The 12,122-nt window shown below is 44.0% G+C and overlaps 1 protein-coding gene across 1 annotated transcript in view; it reads right to left on the bottom strand.

Moving 5' to 3' along the window:
• The window catches only part of NSG2 (neuronal vesicle trafficking associated 2), a 44,530-nt gene extending 32,699 nt beyond the window's left edge, over positions 1-11,831 (bottom strand). Inside the window, exons 1-2 of the mRNA XM_054717049.1 lie at positions 11,747-11,831; positions 10,302-10,340 (exon numbers count right to left, since the gene is read on the bottom strand). Coding sequence (XP_054573024.1) covers positions 10,302-10,324 — 23 coding nt within the window. The 5' untranslated portion in view covers positions 10,325-10,340; positions 11,747-11,831. The remainder of the gene's footprint in view (positions 1-10,301; positions 10,341-11,746) is intronic.
• Between the last annotated feature and the right edge of the window lie 291 nt (positions 11,832-12,122).

The following is a 12,122-nucleotide window of genomic DNA, read 5'->3' as shown; positions in this document are numbered from 1 at the left end:
TAGTCCCAACAACAGACACCTGCACACCACAACACCGTGCCCGACGCACAGAGTTCACGGCCTTGACTCTTGACCTAGTAACACGCCCTTAAGGCAGTGTATGGCCCAGGCTGGGTGAAAGAAACAGGGCATACCTACTCTTCTGAGCCTCATCTGTAATTCTAGGAGGCTTTCACCACCAATTACTTACAAAGAATATTTTTAAATCTGTGTTTTTAGCACAAAAGTAGATGCATTGTTTTCACTTACAATTTTTAATTGCTATTTATCGTTTCTATGAATTTGTAACCACTTTCCTGAATAATTTTGAGTGTAGTGTGGGACTCAAAGATACAGTCTTTGGAGCCAGACTGTCTGGGACTCCCACTTCTGCCACTTGCTAGATTTGTGACCTTGGGGAGTTATTTCACCTCTCTGTGACCCAATTTCCACATTGTAAATTGAGGATACTATTGGGTTGTTATAAAGATTAGATGAGTTAAGATAGGCAAAGTGCTTAGAAGAACATCTCTAAGTGTAAAACAAATACCTACTCTTAATTATTAGATAAGCATTTTAAGAATCATCTCTTACATCAATCATTTTTTAGTTTTCTAATTTACCAATTTATACTTTAAAAAATTGTTTTCTTCTCCCTCATTTCCTGAAGTTTATCTCGTTTTTCTCTTTTGAACCTTCCTGGGACAAATAACTAGTTTATTGATTTGCCTTGTCCCAATGAAAGAAATGCTCTTATTTTAATTTACTTCTGAAATATTTGCTTGCTCATTACAGCTCCTCGATTATTTTATAACTAAAGATTTGCCTCTCTGACTCCAGTCATTCAGTAAAATAAGTTTGTTTTTCATTTTAATTTCTGAATGCTATTTTTCTTGTTGCTAATTTATATCTTTTAAGACTAGTTTCTAGTTTTATTGCACGTGGTCTAAGAGTGTTTTCTGTATATTCTCTGTTTTGGGGAGTGTATTACATTTTCTTTGTGGCCTAAGATATGAATTATTTCTGTTAAAATTCTCTGAACATAAGGAAATATTCTATATAAATATAGATTTTTATACATAATTATCCAATCAAGTTTGTTATTTAAATCTTCTGTACACTCATTGATTTATTTTTTACTTGCTTGACCTGTCAAGAAATTAGAGAGGGGTGTTATGTGCCATCATGTTGTGACATTTCTCCTTGCATTAAAGCTATGTTATTTGTATATTAGCCTCACAAGTTTGCATCTTCTTGTGAACTTTGCTTTAATGAACGTAAAAGAATCTATTTGTCCATTTAGTGTTTTGTGACTTGAGTTCCTCTCTATCTAAAATACCATTGCAAACCCTTCCTTCTACAGATTCTACTTGTTCTTCCCAGCCTTTTAAAATTGTACTTTATTTCTTGACTAGGTCATTTTAAGTAACCTTTTTAACATGGGAATTTAAATCCTTATAATTAAGTCTGACAATAAGAAAATTGTCTTATGTTTTTTATTATTTTTATTATTTCTTGTGATCTTCTTCATTGTTTTCTACATAAACTTCCCCCCCCCCCTAGCTACTTGGGACACACATGTGGGGTGTTGTTGTTATTCTTTTTTCCCCCTTTGGTGATTTTTAAAAAATATATATGTTTATTGATTTCAGAGAGGGAGAGGGGGAGAGTGATAGAAACATCAATGAGGAAAGAGAATCATTGATCGGCTGCCTCCTGCATGCCCCCCACTGGGGACCAAGCCCACAGCCCAAGCATGTGTCCCGACTGGAATCAAACCCATGACCCTTCAGTCTGTAGGCCGACGCTCCATCCACTGAGCCACGCTGGCCAGACTGGTGCTTTTTTAATATGACAAAAACATACATGAATTGATGGCCATCTCTCAGCCTGAAGAATAAAACAAATTCTTTTGATAATTATCACACATCTGTGTCCTCTTCCTGCTTCTCCCTGTTGTCATGCTCATCGGATGCTAAACCTGTCTTTACTTTCACTGATGCCTATTTTCACATTTTATTCCCATTTCCCGAGACACTCTTGTCAGAACTGGGGAAGTGGGAGAAAAGTGAGCAAATGTGAGTCCTTTTCCAAAGGGCTCCAACGAGGAGGCTTTATGTGAAGTAATTATCTTACATGCACACATGTCAGTGAGTCTGGGCGCTTCTGCGATCAATGTCATCACGTCTCAGCACAAAGGGTTTTGCTTTGTCTCCATGTACAGATATATCTCCAATGAAGGAGATGATAAAAGCACGTTGGATGTCTCATTATAAATCATGTTGTCAGTTTAAGAACGTTATCCCAAATTTAATGGAGTGGTAGAAATATACGCCTTTTAGAAATCTGTTCTAAGAATCTCCCAGAGGCAAGCATAAAGGGAAGCTATGCTCAGACTCTTGCTAGGAGCTCTATATTTAAATTTCAAATAACAGCAGTCAGAGAGCTCTGAAAAGCATGAGGTTCTCTTACCGCTTAAACAGGAAATGGGTCATTGCCGACTTCGGACTTAAAGGGGGGAGACGGACAATGGAGAGGCAGAGAGGCAATGCCACAAAGGCTAGTTCAGCTTCTCCTCTGATTGGCGAGGAAGGGTTGAAAAAGGGGACGCCAAGTGAAGGAGGCAAGGCCTGTGGGTACAGGCAGGATGACTTACAAAGAACTCTTCCAACGGAAGCCTGCGGATGCACTTGGGAAGAAATAATTGGATGAGAATAACGGGCTTTTTGAAGAGTTTTTGTATTTTGCCTAGACCTTGGTCTTTAAAAGGCATTCCGAGGCTCTCTTCCTGTTAAGTGATCCATTCAGCTGTCTCTCCAACAAGAGCTGTCCAGTCTGTGTTGTAAAACAAGTCACAACTGAGTGGAAAGTTTGGGCTGCAGAACAGGTTCCCCAAAAGCCACCGCTGAGAGCTTTGAATGCAGGCATTTACGAGGGAGAGCTCTGCGGATGGAGAGGGAAGGAGAGGAAGCAGACTTGGTCAGACAGAGAACTTGAATGGCCATCTGGTCCCAACAAAGCCCTCAGCCATCTCGGGGTCCTCTGCAGCTAGGCTGGCCCTGTAGTCGTCCTCCCTGAGATTGGGGGCCCTGCCCAGCACGTGGAGACTTGGGCAAGGTGGCCGTCTTCAGCCACGGGCAACTCCCGGGCAGGGTTCACAGCTCAGGGGCCAGCTAACAGCAGAGGGACGGCGTTTAGTCCTGAAGGTGATCTCCCTGGGCAGCGCGGCTTCCATCGCGGGCTCTGCTCTAGGCTGTCTGCATCCCACACTTGACAATCACAACGTGTGACTTCAAACACCCTCCAGATGCCAATAACTCTAAAATTTGATCTCCAGCAGAGACATTTCTTCTGCACTAGATAGGGGCAGAAATAGAATGTTGGGGACCAGCTATCATCGTAAGAAACATTCATCATGCTCTGTTACCCGAGATTGTTTTGTTCGGATTAAAGAAGGCACCTGGGACCTGGGAGCTCACTGGAAATGCAGCCCATCCTGCCTATTATCTTGGACAGATTAGCAACCTTGTTGCAGAAACCAGAGCCCCAGCCCTTTGAAGACCCCCAGCCTCTGCATACACACAGGCTGTTGCAAATCTCCAGCCCCCATTACCAGTAACCTGCCCATTTGGCATGCCTTTTGCCCACTTCCCCATGTAATCTCTGTCCTTCTACCCAATATCAGCAGCTGGCTATGGGGGAGGGGGCAGAGCAGATTTCTGTGGGTGACCTGCTGCTCTCCCATGCTGCCGGCAGTATTGGAATAAACGCTCATGTATGATTCAACTCTGTCTCTGCTGAATGGGCTCAAGTAGTGACAGGCAGCGTGGACCCCTTGATTGTCCGGTTATAGACTCAGATCCCAAAATACAACTGTTCCCTTGACATCTTCATTGGATGGTTCAGAGGCACTGAGTTGAACCTCAGCATGTCCCCAAACTGTGTTCCCTGGACCTGCCCCTCCTCCTGTGTGGCCCCATCATGCATCCACTGCTCCCGCCAGGAAACAGAGAGGAGTTCGTGACATCTTCCTCGCTCCTTCATTCAGTCACCAGCTCCACATTTCTCCCCCACGCCTGTCTTCGTGACGCCTCCTTACCCCGCTCCCTCCCGAGCTGACCGGTCTCCTGACACCTGCATTGCCCTCCTTGCCCGCCTGTTCTCCACCCCATAGTCCAAGCGATGTCTGTACAACGAAAGCCTGGTGATGTTGCCTCCTTACCTAGAACTCTACAGGGGCTTTTATTTTTCTTTTTTAAGATAAAGACTAAAATCTTAAACTATCCTACACGGCTCTTTATGATTTGCCCCCTGCCTACCCGACAGGCATCGCCTCCTGCCTCTCTCCCCTTTCCCCTGACCCCAAACACACACTCCTCCCCAACCCAGACTTTCCACACGAAAGTGGCGCCCTCTTCAAGGAATGCTCTTTCCACTCCTTCCGTGTCTGAGGGTCCTTCAGAGCCAGTTAGACATGACTTCCTCAGAGAAGTCTCCCCGAGACCCCAGACTGTATTTGGCTCCTCATGCACATGCTCCCTTCACACTCTGTTCTTCTGTTGAAATACCAATCATTCTTTAAAACTGCATGATTATTTGTGTAATGGTGGTTGGATCGGAATCGGGATTGAGTTCTTGCAACCTACATATTAACCAGGGGGTGGACAAGTACATTTTGGTTCATTCATTTTGATGAAATACTATTTAGTCATTAAAAATTATGTCATGGAATGTTGCAATATGGGAATGAGTAAAAAGAATAAAATTCTATAAACATCTCAACTACGTGAAAATATAAAGGTTTAAAGACACTAAAATGTTTATAGGGTTTCTTTCCTGGATGTTTTTATGGGTGATTTTCATCTGTCCTAAGTACTGTTTTTTCATCTCCCCAAAACATGTTAATTATTTTTAAATTAATGGAAAAATCATGAATAATTTTCTGCTAGAGGAAAAAAAAAGTGTTTTAGTTCTAAAAAACAAAATTTAAAAAAATATATAATTTTATTGATTTCAGAGAGGAAGGAGGAGAGAGAGATAGAAACATCAATGATGAGAGAGAATCATTGACTGGCTGCCTCCTACACGCCCCAAACTGGGGATCGAGCCCACAAACTCGGGCATGTGCCCTGACCAGGAATCGAATCGTGACCTCCTGGTTCACAGGTTGATGTTCAACCACTGAGCCATGCCTGCTGGGCAGAAACTAACTTTTTAAAAAGCAGTGGGCTTGTAAGAGGCTACTAGTAAGCCACGTGGTGAAGTCAGAGTTGAAGGTAAGGTCGCTGGGCATCATGGGAGACCTTGTGGAAGATTCCCATTATGGTCCTGAGACCCTCTGATCCACCAGAGAGGATGAGCACACTATAAACATCTATTATTACTTTTTCTCCCAGTTTTATTGAAGTACTAGAGGCCCAGTGCATGATTGAATCATGCACGTGTAGGGTCCCCTACACGCTTTTGCTTTCGATCGCGGGGGAGCTGGGTGCCTGTCTGCTGGTGCACCAGGCCTTTCAGAAGCCTCCGGCGTGGCAGAGGCTTCCGAAAGGCCTGGTGCCGGAGCAGACAGGCACCCAGCTCCCCTGCTTTTGATGGTCCGCGGCGGGACGTGAGCTCGCTGCCCCAGAGGCCCCTTCTGTTCCGCAGCACAGCCATGGCGCAGACGCTGAGCTCTTGCTGCCACTGGCAACGCGAGCTCAGCGTCCCGCTGGCCCAATCAGCTACCCCGGCCATCCCGAGTCCCGCCCCCTGCGCCTCCCGCTGGCCCAATCGTGGGCGTAGTGGAGTGATGGTAATTTACATATTACCATTTTATTAGGTAGGATAATTAACAAATAAGCATTGTGCATACTTAAGATGTAAAATGTACTGTCTTGATATATGTATACATTGTGAAGTGATCCCACAATTAATCTAATTTACATATTCATCATTTCACAGTTACCGTGTGTGTGTGTGTGTGTGTGTGTGTGTGTGTGTGTATGACATTTAAGATCTAGCATATCAAGCACAAATACCTTCCCAGACCAGTGGATGCCCGAAACCGTGGCTAGTACTAAAGCCTACATATACTGCGTGTTCCTATACACACATGCCCTTCCCCTTAAAGGAAGCTCTTTACGCTCGTCTTTGACGTGTTTGAGCTGCTAGGGTCACCTCCCTTCAAGGCCATCAGTAAGTAAAATAAGGGTGACTGGAACACGCGCACTGGTGCACTGCGACAGGTGGTCTGATGACCAAGGCGGATGATTCATCGCACACACTCAGAACGGCATGCAATTGAAAGCTTATGAACTGTGTATTTCTGCAATTTTCCATTCAATGTTTCAGACCACAGTTGACTCTGGGTAACAAACCACAGGAAGCATAGGGAGACTACAACAGACAACACAGCAGTACTGATGCAGTCACCGTGTGCAGTGGGGCTCCAGGCCACTCGTCCTGCGTGACTGTACCCTCGACCAACGGCTTCCGTTGCCCCACCGCCCAGCCCCTGGCAGCCACCCCTGCTCTAGGAGCTCGGCCTTTTGGGTCCCCCCTGTAGGTGAAACCACGCAGTACGTCCTTCTGTGCCTGGCTTGTTTCACTTAGCATCATGTCCTCCAGGTTCATCCATGTTGACACAAATGAATTTCCTTCCTTTTAAAAGGCTAATATTCCATTGTGTGTGTGTGTGTGTGTGTGTGTGTATGTATGTGTGTATCACATCTTCTTTATCCATTCACCCTTTTTTTAAACTTTCATATTTTTAAAAAAATATATTTTTTTTTATTTCAGAGAGGAAGGGAGGGAGAGATAGAAACATCAATGACGAGAATCATTGATCGGCTGCCTCCTGCAAGTCCCACTCTGGGGATGGAGCCCGCAACCTGGGCATGTGCCCTGACCCGGGAATTGAATCATGACCTTCTGGTTCATAGGTCAATGTTCAACCACGGAGCCATACCAGCCGGGCTCCCTTCACCCACTGACGAACACTTAGGCTGATTCCATATCTTGACTGTTGTGACTAATGCTGCAGGGAACTTGGGAGCTCAGTTATTCTTCAAGACACTGTTTTAATTTCCTTTGCACCCCACCCAGAACTGGGATAGCTGGGTTGCATGGCAGCTCTACTTTCAAGTTTTTGGGGAACCCTGTATTGTTTCCCACAGGGGCTGTACCAATTTACATTCCTACCAACAGTGCACGTGGGTCCATCTCCCCACATCCTCACCAACACTTCTCTTTTTTATCTTTTGATATCAGTCATTCTAACAGGTGAGAGGTGAGGTGTCACTGTGGTTTTGTGCATTTTCCTGGTTATTAGAGATTTTTAGTATGTTTCATATACCCGTAGTTCTTAAAGTGCAACCAGGGTGTGAGTGTCCCCTCCCAAGAGATGGACTGTATGTCTTTGCCAAGGAAAGAGAGCTTTAGAATTTGCAAATTTCCCATGAAAAGTCCCTCTCTGCAGAGAAGTCCCACCTGCTTGATTTTTTATGCTTATACTAGAGGCCCAATGCTCGAAACTCATGCAAGGGGCTCAGCCCTCGCAGCTGTGGCTTCATCCGGAAGGTCGTCCGGAAGGACGTCCAGTCTAATTAGCATATTATGTTTTTATAATTATAGATGAGAAGACAGGGAGAAAGACATCCCTCACTGACTCTCAGGTAAGACCAGTCCTTTCTCAACACAGCTGCCAGAGTTGTGTTAAAGGTCGGCGGCTCATGTCAATACTCTGCGCAAAACGCTCCAGTAGTTCATCCCACTCGGGGGAAACGGAGCGTCCTCCAAACCGTGCACACAGTCTGGCGTCTGCTGCCCTCTCATCTCCTCTCTCTCTCTCCCCCACTCCATGGACCTCCTCTCCCCTCTCCTCCAGCCTCAGGTCCTGCCTCTGCACCCTGGCTTCCTTCCTTCCAGTTTTATCTCCACGTCACCTTCTGCGTGGAGCCTTCCCTCCACTGCACCCCTCAACACACCCTCGTCCCCTCTATTTTTCTCCATAGCACTTGCTCTCGAAACACACTGAATGCTTCAGGTATTTATGATGTCTTCCCTGGAAGCCAGACATTTAATATGTCTTGTTCCCTTCTGCTCTCCAGGGCCTAGAACAGAATCGAGGACATAGTATGTACTCAGTAAATATTACACCAATAAGCGAGGGAGCTAAAGAAGGCCCCCCTGAACCTGGCTCACAAAAGGCAGGAGCTCGTGCGGGCTGGCCCGCTCCCGCCTCTGCCCCAGATCGTGTGTAACCGAGGCTCCACCTGCGAGGAGTGGGCAGTGCGCGTTTGGTGACTCCTGAACTTGGCATTGCTTTTGCTGGGACCATTTCAGCTTTCAGTCAATCTCTGTCTCTTGATGTCCAGAAGATTCCATTTCATGGTGATTTTTAAAAAATAAAATAAAACTTCTGGCTTCTGGCCTGTACGCAATTACATAACACAAATACTAAATGACACGCCCACACCCGGGGTGACGGGCTCATCCAGTCACCAGGCTATTTCCATTGTTTAAAAGATTTCTCTAAGCTTCAATCCCAGGCACAGAGTCCGAGGGGGCACAGCAGGGTCACAGGAAGCCCGGCTTGACAAGTGACCATTCCAAGGAGCCACCGAGATCAGATTGGGACACTCGCAGAAACATGGGAAGTGTCCCTCCTACCAGAACCTCCGAAAGGACAGAACAGGGAAATGGGGCGCTCCCTGGAGCCGCGAGTCAGCCTTCACCCAGCAGCCACAGATGAACTGATTTCCTGCTGTAACTTCTCCGGGAATATAATATGTTTCTAGACACGCAATCAGAGTTCTGAAAGCACAGGGATCATTTAGGATTATCTTTAAATTAAACAGATGAAGCACGGGGTAAGTTTATCCTGAGGAAAAGTGAGATAATCTGGGCTCAGAGTGCGTTATGCCCAGGAACCTGGCTATCCCCTCACACTTGACTTGACTTTTAGAAAGTGCTGAGTAAAACAAATGAGCCCCAATGGCAGTCAGCAATATGCACGAATGTTACAAAGTAATAGTAAAAGTCCAAAAAGAGTACATGCAACATAACGTCCTCGTTACAAAGTCAGACACCTAGATGCACTTTTTAGGAAGACATATATCACTGCAATAAGCGATATAAAAAGTAATCATCTGCACAGACTCGGTGTGATGGTTACCCTGAGTGGGAGAGGCAGGGAGGCGGATGGAAGGGGTTGGGCAACGTGATCAGATGTAAATACTTTCTAGATATTGTCAGCAGAGAAAAGTTGTATTGTGTTTATTATGTTCTATCAAAAAAACAGAGGTTTAATACATTTTCACCAGAAATTTTTAGATAAAAATGAAAAGATGTAGAGCACCTATCTAGAACATTCTTTCCCTAGGAGTCTTCATTACTCCAGGGCTCTGGAACAGTGAGGCAAACCAAGTCTGGACCCCATGACACTTAGTTTTAAATCTAATAAATATTGACACATTCGATCGTTAAAACAGATTACCTGACTGTGTCAAGTAGTGTAAGTTACATAAAGTAAGCCAACATTGAAATGAACATTCACATTTACCACAAAACTTTGTGCAGCACAAATTACAGCATAAACAAGTAAATGCCTCATTTTACAAGGATTTGAGTTTCATCAGCTAAATTTGGAAGCTTTACCCAAGAATTCAACAGCCTGAAAGTTACCCAGCACATTCCCACAGTGCAGGCGGCCCCTGCCGGGCTCTGGACACGGCGTGGCGGGCAAGGCCTAGGCCATCTGCCCAGGCACCGAGTCCTGCAACGGCAAACAGGCAGCTTTGCTGAACAGTCACAGAAGAACACGCTGCCACAAATCCCATCTCGTAGAATTAAATTATAACTAAAGGAAGAAACAAAACTAGGCATTACTTTACAGCCCTTACTTCTCGTGCTATTTTGTGCGAACTTGGTGTGACTGCCACTTTGGGGTGCCATTGTAAGAGAAACGAGGACGCCCACTCTCAGTGCCCCGAAGAACGGAAGCCACGGTGCCCTCATGCTGGACAGGAAGAGGACCTGTCACCGCGGGAAGCAGCAAGGGGGGCAAAGAGAGAAGAGAACTAAGCAGACACATGAACAAAAAGAAAAAAGATGACCGTGGAGAGAGCAGTTTCAATAGCACTGCAGACAGGGGGCCCAAATGAAGTTTATTAAATGTCAACAAATACTTAATGAGTGCCCACTATGTGCCAAACACTGGTTTCAGGAAGGAGACTGGCTGGAGTTAGCAATGGGTATACACTAAAGGTTGGAGAAAGTAGGATAGAAAGGGGAAATTTTAAAGTCTATACTTTATAATTGTTATCAAAATAGATTCTTACCAGAAGATGATGAGAAGATTCATCTTGTGTAATCTGAGTCTAGAAACAATATAAAACACAAGGAAAATTCAAGTGGGCCTCTGGGAAAGGTTTTCCCATTAATAAATGCATATTAAGGAATAAGTTATAATACATCCTTAAAGACGTGATCATTAATTTTTGTAATCTGGTTTAAAATTGTAATACGAAATAACGAATTATAAGGATATCTTTTGTTTGTAAGAGGCTGTTTCTGAAAAACACAGCATATTATTTTAAGTTTAAACAATCCTTACTAGAGTGTTTGATGGTTAACAGAAAGCCTCTTGCTGAGGCACAAGCGAACCCTGCAAGTTCAAGGTTGTGGCCAGAGCAAGATTAGATCTGACCTAGCATATTCATTGAAGTTATTGGGTCTGGACTAACACTCAGAACAAGGTCCGGGTTTTCTGCACACTGCTCCGCTTATTCAAACATCCTTTTCCGCTAAGGAACCACTGACTACTTTTTTCTCCTAATCACCTCTCCTACTCCATTCATTCTCCGTTTTAATTGGGTAAGGAAAGCAAAATAGAGCATCACTAATCTGAACACTAGCTTATATGCCATAATTGCAAACAATTTCTGCCATTATTGATGCACTATTACACACACAGTAATGAGTTTCTAGTGTCACATTGTTTACAAAACAGCATTCCATTTCTAATTATTATTGTTTGAAAATATTCTTCACAAAATTAAACTCTGCAGATTTACTGTCAAGATAGACGTTGTCATCAAGTGACTGTACTAAGAACCTACAGAAGCATCCAGCATGGTAACACGTGTGTTAGGACATGCATGTGAAGGAAAGAAAATAACTATTATGATTATCAATCTGTGTGGCATTATTAGTTACATACACAGAGATTTTTATCCAACTTAATTGCGTGCGAATCCAATTACTTTAGTAAATATACTAGATCACATCTAATGTTGCTCTGGCCACAGCATGGAACTCAATATTGATGCAGCTTTAGCACCTGGTTTAATCTACAGGATGTTTTCCAGGAATGAAGTGACACCAAGGCCATAGCTCAAGGGCAGGTTTTGCCGAATGCATTAAGTTAGATGGCAGCATCCATGTGACTATAAAGTGACGTATAGTTTACATTGCTGTTAATGTCTTCCTTCATCACTGGGGATCAGCTTTGTAATCTGTATTAAAAGGTTGGCATGGAAATTCAGATTTAAGAGACAAGCGTGCACCCTTGTTCACTAAATTCCCATCAGCATTCACCTCCGGCCTCCACTCTCCTCACGGCTGCACCGTTTGCTGTATTTTAATTGTGATGAGCAGTGGTTACCTCGAGTCCAGAGTTCTGGACCTTGCATGACAATCAGGATAAGTCCTGTTGTAATGTGATCCAGGAAAACTAAACTGTTATAGAAGCCAGTCCTTCAATACAATAAATAGTATAACTTACTTTCACTAGATAATTGTTGGCATTTCAGCCTGAGTCTATATTTTTCGTTTTCTTCGAGCATTCTAGAAATGACTTTGTGTACTTTTTTCCACACTGAAACCTTAAAAAAGATAAGCACAGGTAAGGAACGCTGAGCAGAAAGGCAAAATTAAATTCTGCAGATTTACTGTCAAAATAGATGTTATCAAGTGACTCTACTAAGAACCTACATTTTGATGGAGGCGACTGGGAGTGACTCAACTGTGCTGCATGTCAATTGATGTTATAATTATAAAGCAATATTAGCACTTAGAGACCTAAAATTAAATGTAGTCGTCTGCCGTGATCACTGAATGCCGGATTTCTTTGTCCAGCTTCCTGGCATTTCCTCCTGTAT

The sequence above is a fragment of the Eptesicus fuscus genome, chromosome 6 (genome assembly GCF_027574615.1).
Source record: "Eptesicus fuscus isolate TK198812 chromosome 6, DD_ASM_mEF_20220401, whole genome shotgun sequence".
Classification (NCBI taxonomy): Eukaryota; Metazoa; Chordata; class Mammalia; order Chiroptera; family Vespertilionidae; genus Eptesicus; species Eptesicus fuscus.
The sequence above is the reverse complement of the archived record's forward strand: the minus strand, read 5'-3'. Positions and strand labels throughout refer to the sequence as shown.